This window comes from Calonectris borealis, chromosome 2 (genome assembly GCF_964195595.1).
Source record: "Calonectris borealis chromosome 2, bCalBor7.hap1.2, whole genome shotgun sequence".
Lineage (NCBI taxonomy): Eukaryota > Metazoa > Chordata > Aves > Procellariiformes > Procellariidae > Calonectris > Calonectris borealis.
The window spans coordinates 112,698,626-112,719,871 of record NC_134313.1 but is presented as its reverse complement, the minus strand read 5'-3'; the positions used below and the strand labels follow the sequence as shown (position 1 = coordinate 112,719,871).

At 45.4% G+C, this 21,246-nt stretch overlaps 1 protein-coding gene across 8 annotated transcripts in view; it reads right to left on the bottom strand.

Annotated features, from left to right (window-relative positions):
- The window catches only part of COA1 (cytochrome c oxidase assembly factor 1), a 56,292-nt gene that overhangs the window by 776 nt on the left and 34,270 nt on the right, over nucleotides 1–21,246 (bottom strand). For 7 of the 8 annotated variants that reach the window (XM_075142945.1, XM_075142944.1, XM_075142947.1 and 4 more), the window contains 3 exons: nucleotides 7,190–7,292; nucleotides 4,139–4,290; nucleotides 2,136–2,212 (listed from right to left, as the gene is read on the bottom strand). In XM_075142945.1, the coding sequence (XP_074999046.1) occupies nucleotides 2,136–2,212; nucleotides 4,139–4,290; nucleotides 7,190–7,283 (323 nt within the window). In that variant the 5' untranslated portion in view covers nucleotides 7,284–7,292. Of the gene's footprint in view, nucleotides 1–2,135; nucleotides 2,213–4,138; nucleotides 4,291–7,189; nucleotides 7,293–7,557; nucleotides 8,187–21,246 lie in introns of all 8 variants that reach the window. The other variant, XM_075142948.1, reaches the window with a different exon arrangement.

Here is a 21,246-nt window from a genome sequence, read left to right as displayed (position 1 = left end):
TGACGGGCTACGAAGGCAGTTACTCAAAGGAGAGGGGAAACTGTGTTGTTTGGAGGCTGAGGGGAGGCCTTTTCCTTCCCCTAAGCTCTGCTCCAAACCCAACTCTGTGAGGCTGCTTTTCCAGCTGGGAAGGACTATTATTTTGGGGTACTAAGGATTTTTTCAAAAGCTCCTGGTGCTCGCCCAGCTCTGCTTTTGCTAGAGTCGGTGCCGAGTACGTACAATTAGGTAATTAGGCTGCCACACCTCTGTGCTCTTCCCTCAGTCCTTCGCCTCCACCCGACCTGGGACAAGCAACTGCCTCATTTAAAACAGGGCTTGAAAGAGCAACCGGTCGCTCCCCTCAGCACGGCCTGGGGTCTCGGCCCTTCCCTCCGCTCGCTTCGGGGCAGGCGAGCATCGCTTCGCAGGACTGGTGCCTTGGCCGCCCTCACCTCCGAGCGCCCTCCCCATCCGTGTGCTGCCTGCGCCTAAGCAAACGCTCCCTCCCAGGTCCAAACCAGCTCACGCACTCCCAATTTCCCTTCTTCTCAGTTGTGCTCTTTTTTTTTTTAATAACTACATAAATAAATAACCCCTGATGGACAGACTGCTCACTCAGAGTCTGAAGCATGTCAGTGGCTTGAGAGCCTCAATTACTTTTGCAGAGAGAGCTCACCTCCCGGTGCCTTTTTACTGTGTCCGTATCGGTCTCGTTGCCTCCACGTGCACGCTTTGCAGAGCCCCACCAGGATGGCCCGATTACAAGTTTGTTACTTCTCTCGGGGATTTCGGGAGCTCCTCTTTGTGGAGCAGATGGGAACAAGCCATTTTACTCTTAGTTCCTCAGCTGGGTGCAAGGACACTAAGTCCTGCCTAGCCCCAAGTGGAGCTAGGACCCCACGTGTAATCCAAGACAGTTAAGTCTGACAGATCTGTCTGCCACAAACCCTTTTATAGAAGATGCTTCTCCCCCTCCCTTTGCAGAAGAAAAGCTTGCAGAAGAAAATGCATGGAGAGCTCATTTTAAAACAAAACTCTGAGATGTATGCACTTCAATTACTGCCATAGTTTAACATCTTGCAATCTTCAGTTATCCTCACAGTAACTCAGTGAAACAGGAGGGAACTGTTATTTCCCTCCATCTGTGAGGAGAGAATGAGGAGGAGTGAGGAGATCAGAGCCCAGGGAAGCGGAGGTGTGCAAGAAAGGTGGCTGGGGACCTCTGGGGGTGTCCCGGGTCACTAGGGAGGAGGCCAGGTCTGGTCCTGAGCCTCTCAAGTCCCAGCCTAATGCCTTTCTCCGATCATTTTACACCTTACTTCCCATAGCTATTCAGAAGAGAAATACAGTAAGTTGTGCTCATCTAATTATGAAAAGAAAACATTACCATATGGCTGGTGGCAGCTGAGCAAAAATGTTATAGCTTTGGGTTTCTAAATAGAGCTACCCAAAGTGCCTAAAAAACCTCTGAGAACAAGTACATGTGAGGAGGTTTGCATTTAATGAAACTTTCTCGTGTAAAATGGGGGACTTCAAGTTCATGTAGCAATTCTTTGCTCAATTCTAGGAACCAGTTTACCCTTGACAAGAGAGGCTTTCAGGCTTCAGTATTAAAAAAATGTAATGATGTGGAATCAGACCATCCTTCTACTGTAATATCTCTGTTCTAGCACTATAAAGACTGTGTTTATTGAAAAAAAAATCCTGCATGATTTTTAGCTCACCTTGATAGGCTCTGATGTGTAAGATAATTCCCCTACAGCAATACTAGATACTAGACTGCAGTTAGGGCTGCTGTTCAACGGCCTTGCACCTTCATGGGGAAGAGGGGTGGGAGGGGACAATACGTTACCTTGCCTCACAGTATTTGTATATATATACTGAGCTATAGTTTGTAGAACACATTTCACACAAATGAATGGCTCGTGTTGTTCTGTTTGTATTCATAGGGATGAGTTCAATATATTTCTCAACTAATTTACATTTTTTGTCATAATGACGGTAATAACCTTTCACAAGACCTTCAGACATGAATTTCCTCTTCCTTTGTGTGCATGATCTCAGCAACACGGATGACTAAAGCAAATATCCTGCTCCACTCTTTTCTCCTACCACTTCTCTCCCTGCATCTATACGTTTCTCCCAGTACGCACCATTGACGGGAGTGGTCCATCTGTGAGTCAATATAGAGGTACCCCGCTGACTTTGTTCCAGATACCGGTAACTTTATCTGCAGATGTAAAAGTATGTTGAAGATTCAGTGAAGCATGTTACTGAAATGGACATTTACTCCTTCTACAGTCAAAGACCCAACACCTCCCTTTTAACTTAAATGCTAATTTTACTTTTTTGAATGTATTTCAGAGTTTCACTAAGCTTTTCAAATGGCTAACGTGTGTATGGCTATACAAGTATGCCTGTTCTGCCATACATTAATCTCTCTCTGCTGGAAGAATGTACTGTGTTACAGCTGCAACCCCCAGGGAAAAACCACTCAGTCTCTGAAATATTTATGAGCAAACACCTTTCCTTACCAGAATGCATGGTGATCCAGAGGTGACCTGCACTGTGCTAGAGCTTCCCATAACCATAACAAGCCTGTAGGTTGAGATCCTCTACAGATCAGTACATTAACATGCATCAAGGCAATGAGATGTTCAATGATTTTTCACAGTGTCACAAATTCTATCACTCAGTTGTTTAACAAACAAAGCTAGGAGCTGCAGCACCGACCACAGCTAATTGCACTTGGTCTAACATTTGAATAAAATAAATGTTTCACGTGTAGTGTTTGCTGGTGGTACTGCAATCACAAAGGGAAAATGGCAGGGGTTCTCCAACTGGCCCAGTAGGCAGGAGCTGGGGATGTTGTGGAGTCAGTAAATTGATCTATGATATAATCATCAATGATGATTAACTAGTTTATTTCATGAGAACATGAATATTTATGAGCATGAAAAAGCAGAGAAGAAAGTTGGTGGTTTGTGTCCTGGGTGAGGTCGGCAGAAGGCAGGGTTTGACTTCACCCTGAGTCACCTGAGAAACCAGCATTCTTAAAAGGTGACGCAGGAAAACATCAGTGGGACAGGTTCCTCCTTCTTTTCAGCATAAGAGATTGTGCTTTTTTCCCACGTTTTTTGCCTTAGATATGTTGCCTTGTAGAATCTCTAAAACCTGGGAAACTGGGAAACATTTTGGCTCAGGGTATCACATGGGTGAAGCCTGGCTGGACTGAGATGGAAAGTGGAGCTTTATGAGAGTTGGTTAAAGGTTGATTTTTTTTTTTTTTTTCTTGCCCTGACAGCCCCCCTCCTTCACTGCACCATCTGCCCCATTCCTTACTGCCCTTGCTTGGTCTCCAGGACTCAAAACTAGTCACCAGGAGAAACAAAATGATTCAAATGTGACGAGATCCTTCAGCGAGTTGCCCGGAGAAGTCGCTAGGGACATTTTGTGTCATGAGTAAAATCAGGGAAGAGCATCCTGGATTAAGAGGTAAAAACACTGATGGAAAGTCCTCTTCAGGCAGCAACCCAGCGTGGAAGTGGACTTGTGTTTGCGAGGTTTGCCTCGCCCCAACCCTGGGCTGACGCAAGGCAGCCTTGTGCAATAATTTAGAACCCAGCGCAGCATTCTCCAGTCACTATGTAATCCTGCGCTGGGCAGCCGTCCTCCGTGGCACAGATTTACGGGTGCTTTTAAAAACCATACCATTTGTGCTGTACCACAGCATAGCTGGTGAGCAGCTATAAATCTCTGTTCTGAATAAAGCTTTAAAAACTAGCACGGGACGTATCTGGGGAGAAGAGGGAGGCAGCTGCTATTTTAAAGATGGATCTTGATACGGTTTCCAAAAATGATTTTGTGGCTTACAGTAGCAGGAGGGGGCTTGACTGACTTGGGAGGCCCCTTGGCATTCTGTGATGTGCCCATATAGCACAACATGAAGATGCCGCTCTTGCTGTCTCTAGTCCCTTGCATTAGAGCATAGATTTATGCTCTGGAAATCCACTCCTCTTCCAAATCAACTGGCATCCCACCCTACGGCCTTCCAGTGCCCCCAAGTCACTCGTGACCTGCTGAAAATCCCCTAGCTGATCTCTTGTCACCTGGTGCCTTGGGAAGCCGCCCTATGACACTGCCTCCCCAGCATTACCTGTGCTCTTTCTGTGTCCACACGGTTACTCCCATCCGTCAGTCGGATGTTGTGAACCTTAAGAGGGGGGGCACCCAGGGCTTCCAGGGCATCGGGATTGCTGTTCAATTGCTCCAAAGCCTGCTGGTAATACTGGGTCCTGGCAAAGCTCTCTAGGTGAGAGAAACAGGGTAGTGAGGAGACTGTCCACTTAAAATCAAAACGTAAGTTAAAAAAAAAAAAAAAAGAAAAAGACATTTCCTCCAGACTACCACACCCTCCCTGAAAAACACTGTGAAACCATTAATTAGGAGAAATCTGGCTAAAGGAGGAAACACAGGCTTACATCAGAGAAGCAGTGCTGAGCTGTAACGTTATTCAGCTCACTTGGGTGAAGAGGGCACTGAATACAGTCTCTTCAATACTGATATACAGTTCAGCTTATGGCTATGTCTCCCTGCTTTTCATATGTTTGTACGTCATCTAAAAGGAACAAAAAAGAAAAGAAGGAAAAACAAAAAAGCATAAGGGTGAATATCTGAAAATATTCTGAATGTAATTGAATTTTTTTTTAAAGGAGGTACAGAATGGAGAATATTTTGCAGACGTTGGTCTGAGACAGGATCTGCTGCTGTGAAACTCTTGCTGTGGTCTTGATGCAGCTTTTCAAATGGCAGCCATGAAGCTGCAACTCTACTGACGGGTGCATTAAGAAGGAGGCACAAAGAAGTGCCATTAGAGTTGCTGCTTGACCATTAACAATAGCACAGTAGACTGGATGCTGCAGTGTTGGCATTTGGAGGACAACTGTAGTAAATTGCTATTTATCAATGTGTGGTTTCTATGTATAGCTGGGAAATGCTGTCCATTGGTGACCACTGCACAATGCAGAGCTGTGAGGCTGGAAATGTGCCGACCCTCCTTATGGAGGCAGAGACTTACTTATAAACAGTTTTAAGGCTTGCCCGCTGAGAGGTCTAGATGTGCTTCTAGATGAACTTCACCCTCTTGACATCAAGAAGGGCAGAGTTAAGCTAAGAGTGTGCATGTGTGAAAATCCTACTCTGGCAACTTTGCTCTCCAAAGAGTTTAAAACAAGGTGTAAGGTTTGTTTCCTGGTCTTTTGTCTGTCGGTATTACTCTTGGAGCGTGAGGCAGAAGGATGCTGCCCCCTTTTCCTAATTAGAGGTATCCCCTGTGAGCAGGCAGCATCCAGTTGGCATAGAAACAGCTTTGCTAGGCTGCAGCCTGCGCTGGTCCTCCCCGGCCCCCTGGGCCATCCGAAGGAGCTCCAGCAAAAGGGGTTGCAGCACGCCAGCCCTTTAGTGCCTACAGATCATGGCAAGGAGCCACCCAGACCACATTACAAGTATGTTGTGCTCATCCTGCAGGTTGGAGGGGAAATGGGTTTGAGCTTCCTGGTGCTCCTGCTCAGCTGTTCCTTGTTAGCATTATGTCCGTGTATCGGACATAAAATGCCCAACTAATCTGTTTGTCCACACGTTTTCAGTCGGAGAGCTGAAAGGATGCTGGGGTTGGTTGTGGAGGCTCCCGTGAGGAGGGTGTGGAGGTGAAGAGAGCAAGTAGAAATAGGATTACCTGAGTGTTTGTACAAGCTTTCGCAGAGACCACGTGTCTGCAAACTTCCCTTCAGCCTGAAGGAAGGGGAGGGAAGCACCCCTCTTCCCCCCGCTCCCACCACTATGGAAGCCACTTGCTCCTCACAGGTTCCAGTATGGGCCAGTTCTGTGCACTGGGATAGCAGAAGGAACTGGGATGTGGGCCAAGGGAGAAAGGGTCCCAGTGTGGCTCCCCTGTCTGTTGGAGGTCACAGAAGGACACACTCTGCAGCAGAAAGTGTCCTTTCAACAGCCTGGTTGGCTTGTCACCAAGTTACCAGACAGCTACTTGGTGGCCACTGATATTGCAACAGAGCAAGAAGTAGCCATCGCCACTTGATTGCACAGCTAAGTGATGCAGGGAATGAGCCTTTTGACTTTCTGTATAGCACAGGGGGTGACATTCCCCCAGCCCCCCCCCCCCCGGGGTTTCTAGATAATAATGCTGAAGCTGAAAATTAAAAAATGCTAATGTCCTTGTTAAAGCCAGATTCAGCATTTTAAAGCGTAAGAGGATCATTTATCTGTCATGTACTCCAAAGCTTGAGGGCATGAGCTGCCTAAAATGAAAGCCTGCTTTCCACCCTTGTCTGATTTGTTATTAATACGTGTAAAATGAAGGGGAGGTTTCAGAGCTTATTTGAGGGCTTGAGGAACAGGCTTGGCTATGCTTTTCTGGCAGCATCCTCTCATATAAGGGTAGAGAAAAAGCAGTATCATTTGATAGTACTAGCAAGGGAGAGGCATAGGGCCAAGAGGCCTATGGGACCCCCCCGAGAGAAGCAAAGCCTATTTCTGGTCTGATGCTAAATATCTAGAAACAATTTTAGAGAAAATAAACATCTATCATTTGGACTAATAATTTGGATTCTTGGCCAAAGACACGTAGCAACTAGAGCTGTCTATAAACAGCAATGGCACCTGTCTAGCTTTTCTCTCCTTGCCCTGGTTTTCTCAGTGCTGAGTGCTCTTATCGGCCCTTCATTCAGGAGAAACTAATGATGTCTTAGCACTTCACAGGCGTGTTGTGTTTAAGGGCCAGCACCACAGAGAGATTTACAGATAAAACTGCTAGACTTTAATACCTTTTCACAGATGGTCCTCTTTTCCGGCCCAGTTGTAAAATCTCAGCAAGAAACAAAACCTGCATTACTGCCTACGCTTTCACTTCGCCCTCACCCTCAGGAAACCCCCCAGAATCCAGACTTTCTCCTGACCACAGCAGCCTGCTTCCTATGCAATACTCGCCTCTGGAAATGAGTGCAGCAGCACTTGGGAGAGCAGCAGCCCTGGGGCTGAACAAAGCGGAGCCCACGGAGGCAGAACCCAGGGGCCACACTTCCCTTAACTTCATCTGCTTTTCACAGCTTGCATGCTGCTATTTTCCCTGCTACACAAAAGCAAATGAAAGGGGCAGAGGAGAAATAAGGTTGCTAACAGCACCAAGACTTACTTTGCATAAGATTATACATCACGATGCATCCCCCGCCGCTGAACAGTCCCATGAAAACAGCCATTTGCTGTAGTTTTCTTAGAGAAGCTGGCATTTTTCCTCCCTGAAAGGGAAGACATTTGTTGTAAAAGAAGAAAGCTAAAGGGTTATTTCCCCCCTCCTCCTCTTTCCTAAAAGCCCTTTCCAACCAGGCCTGAATGAAAGCTCAGTGCACAAGCACTGAGCTCTCGCTTGCTGGGGCCCCACCGCGCGCCCAGAAGGAAGGGTGGTGAGAACAGAGCAAACGGGGGACCCAGCCGGGTTGAATGTGTTTATTCAACTTCTTTTAGCGATGCCACCACTTCGCTAATTGCCGAGAAGAAAATGACCTCCCCGGTGTGGCCAGGGGCCAGCGGCACGGCGCATTGTTGCGGGGGCTCCTGGTGCCTGTGCGCTCGCTCGCACACTGCGAGCATTCAGGCTCCGGGGGCTGGATTTCTCTCTCGAGTAAACTCCTCTAAAGTAAACACGCTTGCGGCAGGGATGGATTTGGCCTGGAGTGGTCAGGGACGGAGCCAAGCCAGCACTGTGCCAGCAAAGATAATGGAGCCAGGGTGTGTGTATTCTGTTGTGCTGGTTTTTTTCCCAAGCCGTGGATAAACAGGAAGGCTCTTGCAAGCTGTTTTTCTTCCTTCCTTCCCCCCCCAGCCCAAGCTTGCCCTTTTCATGAGTCACAATTTTGACATTTGAATGAATGACCCAGCAGAATAAGAAACACCTCTGAGAAAGTCAATCTGCTGAACACTTCCACGGTTTGGGTAAGAGGGGGCACCGTGTGGCCTGAAGAGCCTGAGCTAATGCTCCTGCCCGCAGCAGGTTAGTAGGAGTCTGAGCTGAGTCGTCAGTGGGAGAGCAGCACGTTGCTTCAGGCTGTGGCAGGACGGGACTTGACCGAGCATCCGAGTATCGGCTTAATGCTCTTGCTTCTCTTGCAGCTGGGATGGTAGGGAGGAATGGTCTTGATAGGAATTTAAAAAAAAAAAAAAAATTAGCCAAAGGCAGCCCTTTTTGATGTAGGCACATAGACATGGGAATACCTGGCAAAGCCATATGGGATTTCTAATCCCAAAGGCTTCACACCTCGATCCTTGTGGCACGATGGTGTGACTTAGTGTTACACTCAGCGAGAGCTGGTTAATAAACCAAGGCCCAAACCACTTACAGAAATGTGACCTGGGCAAGGCTGTTTGAGTCCTGTTGTGAAAACCACCTCTAGCATCCCTCAGGTATGCGTTAGTCAGGTATTGCTCTGCCGACAACCACAGTTTAGAGAGGGTGGAGAGGCAAATGTCAGGACTCCTTCCCATCGTGGCCGGGTCAGGGTGGCACGGGCAGCCTCCCTCTGCTCACCACTCTGCTGACATGCCCGTACGCCATCTCTTGCGTCTTCTAGCCCAAGGGAAACCATGAATACAACCCAAGTACAACTTTCATCTACTGCCCTGTCAGCACTAGCATTCAATCATAACGCATGCTATCCCTTAGTTGAAGGCTTTCCTTGTTAACTAGTTCCCTTGATTTTAAGAGCTCTTAATATTTAAGTCCACTGTTTAATTTACTTCAAATTTATGGATGGCTAGTAATGGTAGCAACCCAGAGAAGCATGTGGGTATTATGTCTATTTTATGCCCCAAAATCCCCAAATTGTGCCATTGGTACAGTCAGTCACCATCTCTCTCACTCCTGATCTGTTTCTCTGATGAGTTTTCTTCTTCACTTCCCCTGGGGAACTTGAGTGGCGTGAGAAGTTGCAGCAGAGGAAGTACGAGTGTGTTTTTACAGAGAAACGGCAGTGGTTGTTTCACAAGGACAGCGAGAGCTTTCTGCTTGCCTGCTTCTGTTTGCAACTTTCCTTAAATCGCAATTTATAACATTATTTTCCCCCCTTCAAACTGCAAAATCTGATCAATCTGAGTTTCCCATAAGATTCATCCTGCCAAGAGGATGACACCAACACCACGTAACAGGGGGGGGAAAAATAAAGGTGGTAAATCTGGAAAGTGGATCAGATGTAACAGGCTGTGACCCGCGACGTTTGCTTTTGCCCCTTTCAAAGCTGCGGCCAGGCAAAATTTGCTTTCTGTGATGAAATTCAGGGTAATTGAACGCAAATGTCTGGGGGTGGGGGGTGCTGCCAGCAGTTTGCTGAATAAAAGTGGGAAGACGTGGAGCTCTTGCACCAGTGAGGAGGTTTTGACCGAGGCTCAGGGGACCTGCCTAGCAAAGGGCGGAAATTAGAGGCTCTGCAACTCGCTGTCAGCGGGTTTGAGGTTTGTTAGGTCTCACGGTCTGCTCGCACCCAAACAAGGGGGATGGAAAGTAAGAGGAGCTTCACGCTGATCGGTCACGGGCTTGCACATGCTCTCATCACCACCTCTGCTCACAGCAGGTCAGCGGCCGCAAGCGCCACGATGGTGCCATGCCACGATGGTGCCATCTGGCAAGGAAGCTTGGCAGCTGAGAAATGGTGATCCTGGCAAGCACTGCTGCCCCATGCAGCACTCTTGGCTGCTCCTAATGTGCTGCCTCTGCCTGCAGCCGTCGCACGTTCCCGGTCCTGGTGAGTCAGGGACATGGGGGGCTGAGGTGCACCCAAGTTGCACAGCCCGCACCAGCTCTGCGAAGGTCCTCATTGGCGTAACAGGGAGAACATCTCCATTGCTTGCTTTCGGTCGCAGTGGGAAGCCCGCAAGCTGGATCACCCCATCCCTAGGCTAGCCCTTGATGCTCTCCTCCCACTTATTTCTCAGCTGTTTTCTCAAGCCAGTTCTATGACAGAACGTTGCAGGAAGAGGTTCAGAGCTATGCATTTTAATGAGCCTCTCAAGACCTTGCAAACCTTCTCTTTGACCCCGCAATTCCCTGTTAGCTTCCAAAAGCAGAGACAAAGGTGTCCTTGGAGCCCAGTGCATCCCTCGCAGGTGGGCTGCTGCTCCCCTTCCCTGCCGTCATGGTCCCTTGTGGCATGGATGTCTGGGTATTGCATCTAAATCCCTGAGCATCCCTCGGCATGCAGCTGCTGATGACTTCTGAATGATGACACTGGAGATCCTAATGGTGTCAGCTCTTGGAAGACCGAAACCCAGCAAGGAGCTGTTGTCTGCGAGGACTCATCGCTAGGATTTCTGCCCTCTGGCCAACCGTGTTTGCTGCTCCCATCTGCTGCTCTGCTGAAGTGCCATGGAGGTGGCTCGCTAGGGAAGGGAAGCAGAGACATGCCCAGAGGTGTGCCTCCTGTCCTGAGCCTTTCTGAAAATTACTTACAGCCTGCAAAGCGTAGAGGCTATTAAAGGGAAGGACCAAATCCCCTTGACTTCATTTGCCACAAAGGGAGTAACTGTAAGACAATGCATTTAGGAGAATCTTATAGATACAATGTGCAATTGCCTCCTAAGGAGGGAAGTTCATGTTGCTATCTGTGGCGGAGATCTCCCTTCAGAACCTGTTATACCACTAAAAAGTATGCAAGTCAACTGGTGGAAAAACAGATTTCTTCACAGCCGGTAATTTAAAAAAGCACAATTTCCAAGCTATGCTGTTCTGCAAAAACATCTTTTCCCCTGTGCTATTTGCAGCAGTAAGAAAGATTAAGTGGAGATTAGCACACACAAAAACACCGAGCCTACAGTAACCAAAAGAAGAGATATTAAATCATTGTAAGTAGTGTTCTCTAAAAATAAATAATAAAAAGCAGAGCTTCCTAATAAGGGTAATGTTCATTTTGTGACTTGAAAATATTAAGATATGGTGGAGAAGGTAGTATTCAGACTTGACTTTGAAACTAAGCAGGACTCAGGCAGTTAACAAGATTTAACAAACCCAGAGAGGTGGAAGACTCCCAGGGTCACATGTGAAATGGTGGGTTACTGCAACAATAAAGTCTGTTTTTAATTAGACTTTGTTTTCTCCACAGAGGATCTTCTAAAAATAGGCTGGGCTTAAGAGATTCTCCCTTATTTCAACAAATTCAGATTTTCTGTTTTGGTCTCTGAAATTCACGTGGCAGAGACTGGTCTCGGGCACCTCCACCAAAGGCAGGTAGTGGTGAAGCAAGGGCATTTTCACCAAGCCACAAACATTCATTTGATTTGCCTCAGACTCCAGCGAGGGAGCTGGGGCTGCAGGTTCTTTGGGGAAGGCATTTCCTCCTCCTCCTCCTCCTCTTCCTTCTCCTCCTCCTGGCACTACCAAGCTCCACCAGCACCTCCAGCTTCTGGGTGCTATCTCAGACAAAGAGTAAACAATAATATTGCTCTAAAATCAAAGAGAAGCAACTTGATCCATGCGAACTCAGTGTGATCGCTGCTGGCTATCTCAGTTTGGGCTGCTGCCTATGCACTTGGCCAAGACAATATACTGCCAGGCCACCAATACAAGCAGCTGGGAGCCTTTAAACCACTTTGAACCACTGTAGTCCTGAGGTGTTGGCGTGACACACTGAATATTTTTGGCAAAAGACTACTATTAAATTAAAACTTATTAATAGGGCTGAACGTGGACCTGAGCATCTAACTTCAAGGCTGGAACTGTTGCCTAACCCTTCTGCAATGAAATTCTCCCTTGGACTGGTGGGATTTGAGTCAGCCCCAGGTCCAGCTTTTCTATAAGCCACCAAGGTAGTCATGGAAGTCACAGGAGATGAGGATAATGTCAGGCAAACCACACACAAGCACAGGCTCACACTTGTATTTCACATTCTTGCTCTCTTACCCATCCATTGATCTTGTAAGATCCATAAGGCATCTGGGTGTGAGCCAATTTCTATACTAATAACATGCCAGGACAACATTTTAGAGACAGCTTCTTGACACCCGCTGTCTACAAAATACCTTCATCATCAGTACTGTCACCAAAGAGAGGACAGTACAGCAAAAGTGTTTTGACAGGATCATCATTTCAGCATATTATTTTCCCCTTTTTCACGGAAATAGTCTCAACATACTATTTACCTCATTTCTGAGAAGTAACAGCACAAATTGTGCCCCCTGCTAGCACGTTCGGAAATACCAAAGACTTTGCATGTACGATCTGCCTTCACCAAAACCTCAGCAACTTGTAGGAAAGAAGTTTGCTTAATTCACAGTCAAACCAAAAGTAGGAGTAATATTTTTTTTTTCCCCTTAGTGGTTCTTCTCTAGATGCACTGAAAAGGCGTATTTCGGCATTTAGGGAGGTAAAACACCTTTTCAGCCAGCTTTGAAATGGTCCCTTCCAGGGTCTCCTTGTGGATTGGTTCCTAGAAATGTGTAATTTACCCTGGTTAAAATGCTTTGAAGGGACAACTCTCTGTATGAGGAAGATTACTGGCAAGCCAGGAAACTGCATAAAGTTTATTTTCTGCCTTTGCTGCTAGCTAATTAACAAGGAAAGTGAAAGTAGTCAATAGAGTGATTAAAGACTCTAAACAGCCACCTCATTCTTGTAGTTGTATCACATCTCCTGGGGCACACGCTACAACGCAGGTTGCTTGTTCGGTTAGTACAAAGCCTAACACGGTGCCTACAGATATTTTAGTTTCGTTTCCTTTTTCTCCTCTCTTGGGCGCTCTCGTTTGCATGTTTCTATATATTTATATATCTTCATATGTGTTCTGTACTCCACTGTCACAGACTACTTCCCCACGTGCTCTTAAGCTACGCAGTCTCATCTGGCGGTCTCGCCTGTACTGCATTTCTTTTCCTCCTGCCTGCCCACCTTCACCCCTCTACGTGCCCTCTTCCCCTGCAGACTCTTGCACCACCCCAGTGCCAGGCAGACAGGACAGAAACGGTGGGGCCACCGTTCCTGTTGTCCGAGGAGCCTTCTCCTGCCATCCCTCGGTTTATCCTTCTGTGAAATGGAGTCTGTCTTCCTAACTACAGGTAACCAAGGCAGGTGCCTAAATCCTTTTTTGCTGTTCTCCTAGGTTGCAAAGATGCTACAACCTAGTTTGTTCCGTCTTTTTGAAGGCCAGGCTCATGTGCCAGCCAGTTCGACAACCCACTCCAGATCATCCTCCAAGACAACTAGAGCTGCCCATGCTTTGAACTGGAATACGAGGGATATCACAGAAAAGAGGCACGATTAGGGCGTGTTATTGGACAAGCAGGATAATTATACCTACAGTGTGACCCATTTTTGCTGTTATTGGAGCATGGCGTTATAGGTTAATGCCTAATAATCTGTCATTAACATCCCTAATTGTATGTTTCTGTAATTGGACACTATGGAGGGGGGAGGAAGGTGTGAATGTTCACCTTTTGTGTTTTAGAGGTGAATTGCAAAGGATTTAAGAGTAAGAATTCATAAGTAGGGTAAATGAAAAAGTTGCATCCAAGGTGCAGGAAGAAAAGATCAGTGGTGTTTATGGTTTAACAGTGCGTGGTTTACCTGAGAAAACTATAGGACTTTGGCTCCCCTGCCGCTGGGAGTGAGGTCACGAGTGCTGCAATCCAAGGTTCAAAAGAATTGCTCTACGCTGTACCCGTGCCTCCCCACAGCATGCGTCACAGCCCAGCTTCCAAATGGGCATGTTAAAACACAAGAATCACATAAAGAAATAGCAAATATAGTCCTTTGACTGTCTCATGCTGTCAGGATGAGAGGGAATAGCACTCTGTGCTTAGCAGGAGCTTATCAGAAGTGGACTGTCAAGCCAGGGAGGTTTTTGTAGTGTGATGTGTATTTTTTGTATATAGTTTCCTAGAATAGGTTCACCGAACCTGCAAGGTAAGTGATCACTGAAGAGTACCAAACCATTTCTCATGGAAAGTTCAAAGAGTTTGCAATGCTTTCTATGCAGTGGTAACTACTTGGCTCTCTTGCCAGTCTGTGGGCATTTATCTGTGTCCAATACATTAATTATGCCGAAGACCCTGAGAAGTTCTCAAAGCCAAAACCAACAACCTGTCTAGTTTTAAGTCAACTTCCTAAATCCTGAGATGGGGAAAAAACATCAAGAAACACAAGGAGTCTGTAATAACCTTCTTGGCTAACAGGTCACATTTTACCTTGTAAAGAGAAAAATGGTCACAAAAGTTCATAGAAGTAATGCAGACGTCATTGGGCTAGGAACTGTACGTGGCTACGTTAAAAGTTAGTACCTGCCTGGAAGTTTACAGTCCCTAACTCCAATCTTGATAAGGCTTATGCCTGTCTGTAGTCTTACTAACTTCAATAATGCGATCCACATGCATGCATTAAATAGGCACGCAGTAGGCAGTGACCTAAAGGAACTGAATGCCAGGGGAGGCAGTCACAGGGGAAAAATGTTTAAGGCAGGAACATAGTGTAAATCATATGATGCTTGTTCCCTTGTAATGTGTCTGCTTCCGGAAATGAGGGGGTAAAAGATGTGATCTACTCTGCTGTGATCAGCATGGAGCCCGATTTACAAAGCCTTTAAAAATATCAGCGGAGACGGGAAGTTTTGCAGCCCTAAGGCCAAACATCTTGCTGATATAATGCCTTTTATTATACAGTATTATAGCAGTACATACTTTTGGCACTTCACAAACACCTTGCTCTTATTCATACTTCCTACTGAAAACCAAAAATAAATAAAATGCTGCCCTAAATCCCCCCAGATTCTCAGATGTGGTAAGTTTATTTCAAGTGCCCATCTTTACAGCCTTCCCAGAAGGGCCCCTCCTTCAGAAAATGCTGACCCTACCCTTCTTCTGGAAGTCAAGTCCCTTTGAAATACATCAGATCAACACTTAAAGCCTAAGGCTTTGAGGAAAACTAATTACTTTCGAACATCTTGGACACCTGGATCGTTTCCAGAAGTTGGTCTTTGCCCATATGAGCAGAACTGGTTCAGTATCAGCTAAATCTGTTAACACAAATTAAGATCTGGGGAAAAAATAACCTCAAAGACTCGTGACTTTTTAATAAGCATTGAACACCAAAACCAGCACAAGACCAACAGGGATTCTGACCTAGAAACATTCTTTTCTCAGGAAGACAAAAAGGGAAAAAAAGTTATGATGGGAACCATTGAAAAAAAAAAAGAAGAAAGAAAAGAAACTCCCATAGTACTTGAAGGTTTCCATTCAGACAGATCCAGCTTGTTAACTTGTGCACAGAGCTGCGCGAGATGGAGATGGACAGAGCAAAAGGGCGAAGGAAGTGGTGGAACCTGCCACACCGTTTGCAGGTGCAGCATCTGGAGTCAGACCTTTAACTTGATCTGAGGAATAGCTACCGATTTATCCATCCACCCTTGGAAAAAGGAAAAGATATGCTGGATGCTCACAAGACAGTTGGACATGAATCAGCTTCTCTTCCAAAAATGAGTCAGAGCAAGAGGAATTTCAGAGAACAGCTGACTGCAATCCATATTTTCCTTCTCAGAACATGTGTGGGAAAAGATTTGAGGGAAAAAATGTCTCTCTGTTTAATGCTTTAAATTATGTCTCTATTTTATTCACTAAATCTTAGGTCCTTCTATAGCTCCTGTTAGGGAAGGCAAGGATTTTTTTCATTTTGCAGAGCTGTGGCAGAAAAACATGGAACGACAAGTGCCATGGAACGGGAAGCCTGTGTCAGGTCAGGCACTTGGTCTCCAGAGACCTGGGCTGTGTCCATGCCCATGCACCATCCCCTCTCTTAGGCTAAAACCTAGCTGAACCTAGACAGGTTTAGCACAACTCCAGGGCTGTTTCCTACAGCGAAGCTACCTTTAGGGATACGGGGACAAGCTTTTCCTACAGAGCTACAGCAGAGGGCTTTGCCCAACAAGGAGGTGTGACAGTCCAAAAGCCGGACAAAAGCACAAACCACACTTTTCCGTACTGTTGATGGGTGAGATTTTTCAAAACATTGAGTGCTTTGTGTGTGCTCAACAGCCGATACCTTTACAGGATCACTGTTTCCTAAAAGTGCTGGGATCTTTGAAAATTAGGCTGCTTTATGGCATTTTCAAGACACACCCTCACTAGTAACTTTCAAACAGGGCTGCTAACAACATACATTATTTCCTCATAAACTTACTGCTACCGTAATCTTCAAATACTTGTTTGTGGGATTTGTTGATCAAATGCTAGATTACCAAGGGCTAAATACAATGAAATTTGACAAATGTGGCATACACGAGACACACAGGTGTGCTGTGATCCATTAGAAAAGGAAACAGGACCAGTTAGCGGAGAATCACTGCTGCTAATGACGCTGGCAGGGATCCATGGCCACAGATTTCTTAAATTGAAGGCTGCAGAGGAAAGACTTTGCCTTTGACCACAACACACACATTTTTCCGTTTGTTTTTGTTTTCTTTTCTCATCACATGCTACTCAGCTCTCTCTTTGTGGGAATTAGGAAGAGTGATAAAGAGATACCATCACTTTTGTACAATGTTACTCCCAGGGACCTCTGCTTAGATAGAAAAAGCCCCTACTCAGTGTTACTTCCAATTTATCTGTGGCTTTTGGAGTTCATAAGACACCAGCGTGGGCAAAGCAGAAGACGGTGCTCCCAGGTTTCATAAGCAGCTCAGGGACTGACTCACTGTATCACTGTGGCTAAAATCATAAACTTTGGGTGTCCCAATTCACACATGTAAAAATAAGTGACTAAACACTTCCTGGTTCTTACTTCGCTGGAAGATAGCAACATTTAATGGCTGCAAAATGCGCTGACAGCCTAAGATGTAATTTTACTTAGGTACGAAGTTGTCCATGTGCAGTACATGCATGTTAAGAGCTACCACAACGTGTTCCAGAAAAAAAAAAAGTATTTTGCACCCTGGCATAGGGCGTGTTGTAGGACCAGCAGAATAATTACAGCAGCCACAGTTGGCACTTATTAGAAAATTAAAGCAGCTGTTAACAGGTCATTAATAATCTGTGACTACCTGCCTTAATAGTATTCTTCAGTCGACAGGCATGAGGCTGAGGGGGTGGAGGAAACGGTCACACCTTCTTCCAAGTCACTGTAGAAGGCTGATACCCTTATTTTTCATCACTTTGTAATCTGCTTGTTTACTTCCCTCCTGGTGTCTCTTCTCTCGCTGCTAGCTCTCACACCAAAGGACCGCAAGGCTCTTGGCCAGTGAAGCCAGCAGCCGCACCTGCAACAGCCAGTCCCAGGGGAAAGCCAGCCCTCTCTGTGGTGTCCCAGCCTGGTAGCTGTCTCCCTGCTGTTCAGAGTTGCCTCTGAACATCTCTCCTGAGCGTGTGCTCCTACTTTTGCAGATTATTTTGTCTGCAAGGCATCGCTGTCCATTTAGAATACACTACGATTTGTTCTCTCATGTCTTGCTCCTTGCCTTCCGTGTGTAGGCAGATGGTTGGAGGGGGAGAGAAAAGCAACTTGTTTCCCTGCTTCTTCAGACAAACACACGCTCTCCAGAGCAGACAGATGCCTTAAAGTCAGATCCAGGGCATCAATTCATCTTTTGGGTTCAGCTGTGGCGTATAAAGCATTTGCTGGCTCTGGTCTAATGCTTTTTGACATTGTCAGGCCCCCTTCAGTGAACTACTGCCTTGTAACCAACTTGACAGCAAGTATTGTTCTACATTTATTAATACCGTACGTGCTATCTTCAAACTGACATGTTCCAAGGCCAGGCATCAGCTGTGCTCGGCTCTGGCTTCAAAAAAAATATTCAGACAACAGCACAGACCTCCTGCTGCTAATAAGTAAATAACTAAATAAAAACATGCCTTTACCATGCTGCTGCCACACCTTTTTACCCTTTCAATCTCAATTTTGCAATATTTGTTTCTTTTCCTCGGGGTCTTAAAATTTGAAGTACCCACTTCCCTGCACCCTCCCCTTTTTGGCTTCTTTAGGAAAGGGCTTTTTTTTTTCTCCAGTCTTCTTTCAATTTATTCCTTTCTCTCTCTTTTGGATGCAAACCTAAATTCCAGAAACTTGAATCTACATAAAAGTTAATTAACTTCAGGAACTGTTTTTCCTCTCCTTTTTATTTTTATTTTTTTTGGAATGCAGATTTTTTTTTTTACTATAGCCACTGTAATTTTCTACTATTTTTAAAATGTTCAGCTTAATGGGTTATGTTTACTTAGTCAATAAGCTGATGATGCCCATGACAGGACCAGAAGTGTTTGGTTAGCAGCAGGGAGGAAAAAAAAATCAATAACTCCAAGCATTTGGCAGCTTTGTGGGCAGGAAATCATTTGTATTCTCTGGTTTAAATCAATGACCTTCTTTTCTTTGCTGTTCCAACAGGAAATTATAAACTCTGTGAACACTATTTGCATAGTGCCTTCTGCAATACACTTGTATATGCCGGGGTAAAACAATATGTTAACCCCAGCAGTGCTTCTCTGAGGTCTCTGTTAGAGAAACCTGGGCTCTTTAGCATAGAGCTTTTCAGCTGCAGGCATCTGTATTTATTAGAAGCAGAGGCAAAATAGAGCAAGACGTGAAAAGAGCTCCTTCTCCACTTCCAACGGCACCATCAAAAGATGAAGGCATTATTATTTGATAACAGGGTTGTCTACTGCAGATTATGAAAAAAATGCTTTCTTTGTAACTTGGCAAGATGTTGTATTTTCAATATGACAGACAGAAATTTGCTACTTCTACATTAAAGCTGCAATTGCACTTTTCTATCTTGCTCGTCAGGGTTGCCCTAATGTGCCAGGTATGGTTTGAAAGTGCTGCACTTTTGCTTGAACACAGCTTAGCATTACAGAGTTCATGTTTGTGAAAGTTTCAGCCTCCTCTATCCTGCCCTTTTGCTAAATGCACTTAAGGAAGAAAAAGAAATTGCGACCTTGCGTTGCCGTGCTGATGGGAAGCTCTTCCAGGAAGGGGACGTTCTGAGAAAAGGCAGTGTTGAGCCTGGCGCTGAACTTGCCTTCTAATTTTTTCTGCTGCCCACCACTGCATTAAGTCCAGCTCAGCTATTTCTTAGCATGTAGGAGAGCTGGCATTCAAGAAGACAAGCTAGTCACAGGAGATGGAGGAGGTGTGTGACCCTTTTTTCTATGTTTCCCCCAGTGTGATCACAGTGCAGACCCAAAGTCTGGGATTCTTGTCTATGGCCAGAGCAAAGTGTTGCAGCTTGCAGCACCAGCAACTAGTACTGTAAAGCTCCTGGACCTAAGCCCCACCTTGATATGCTTATCTTCATCCTGTGCAGGAGAATGACATGGTAAATCAGTCTGAAAATCATGATTATAACCCCAGAAACCACCAAGGCCTCAGTAGTCCGCACTGAAATTAAATGTCATAAAATTCAGGCATTCAGATTTCTCTGCTTTGCTTTTGCACATGACAAGTCCTTTCACAGTAATTCTCAGCATCCCTCCTGTGCTCCCAATGCCACTGGCACAAAGCTGTAGTCATCAGGTGATACTTGAAGTATATTTATTAGTTATGTCACAGCTCTCCCTCCCTGATACAAAAATGACAGGAATGTTACTCGGAGTGATTGAAGTGGAAGTAATATGTAATTCTTGCACTCCTGCTTTGTTTCTATTAATTTGCCACATGTAAGGTTGCCCATTCTGACCCCACAAGCATTTCATTCCTTCTCACGGCAAACTCTACATGCTTGTTGGGGTCCCTTCCAGAGCTCCTGACTGCTGAAGCACCCTTTGCATTTCTAAAATTTGCAGTTCCTGATTGAAAGGAGCCACCAAGAAAATGAGGCGCCTCACTTTCTCACTGACAAGAGACCAAGGCAGCATCACAGTATCACAGAAGGGTTGAGGTCAGAAGGGACCTCTGGAGGTCACTTTGTCCAATCCCCCTGCTCAGAGGGGATCACCTACAGCCAGTTGCCTAGGACAATGTCCAGACAGCTTTTGAGTACCTCCAAGGATGGAAACTCCACAACCTCCCTGGGCAACCTGTGCCAGCACTTAGTCACTCTCACAGTGAAAAAGTGTTTCCTGACGTTCAGACTGCACCTCCTGTGTTTCAGTTTGTGCCTATTGCCTCTGGTCCCATCACTGGGCACCGCTGGAAAGAGCCTGGCTCCCTCTTCTTCACAATCTCCCTTCAGTTATTTACATATATTGATGAGATACCCCTCGAGCCTGCTCTACTCTGAACAGTCCCAGAAAGCAGAGTGCTAAATCAAAGGATTAATTGGGAGGCTACTGCTTAGTTGACTTTCTTCTACCGAGTGGTCAAAAGCAAATGTGCCTTTCTTTTCTTTCCCTGTTGTTTTTCCTCCCTTCCCCACACATACATCTCCTAAATGTCATGCTGTCACCTTTTCCTATTGAACACCTCGTACCTGGAATCTTTCCATATCACAACAAGAAATGTCTTAATCTGGAAAGACGTGCAAATAGAATAGCTCATGCCAGAAATATGAACTGGTTTTGTTAGTTTTAGGCTTTGGACTGATTCGAGAGTGATTTATGATTACATATGAATAAAACATAATCAGAAACTGTGGAGTGATAGTGGTGTATGTACAAAGAGGAGAGCTGCTCCTGTTACACATGGGAACGTATGGGCCATAATCTAATTCTTTTGAGGTTGTGAAAGGTGTGCTATGTGACTAATTCATTTCATTAATACATGACAAGCCACTTCCATAATGGAAAAAATTACTTTCCTAGACAATTTGTTTTTTAACGACTTATCATAGTTGCTACCCTCCTAAGGGTGTATATTTTCCACTATGCAGAAAACTGGTATGGAATAAAAAATGCTGATAGACTCAAAAACTGCATTTAGCTTCAAAACAGAAGTTTGTGGGTTGTTGTTTTTTTAATATATATAAGCTACGGTCTTTGAGGTTTTTGCTCAGAAGACAACCATGTGTTTCATGTGGCCTCTCTTTACAAAAAAGGAAAATATAATTCTTTCTGGGGGAAAGAAACTAGATTACACTGCAGGAAAAGGAGATTTAGTGCTGCAGTGTTCAAGAGTACTCAGATGGAAATTCAGCTCAAGAACTCTGTACCGAATTTAGGGCACAGGTTTACCAATTGGCTTTGTTCTTGCATTGCACTTAAACGTACTGCTGTATTCATACTGAATTGAATGGGATTTGCTGTAGAAGTAAAAAGCAAGACTCACTCTCTTTTGAGTTTAATACAGGGTAATGA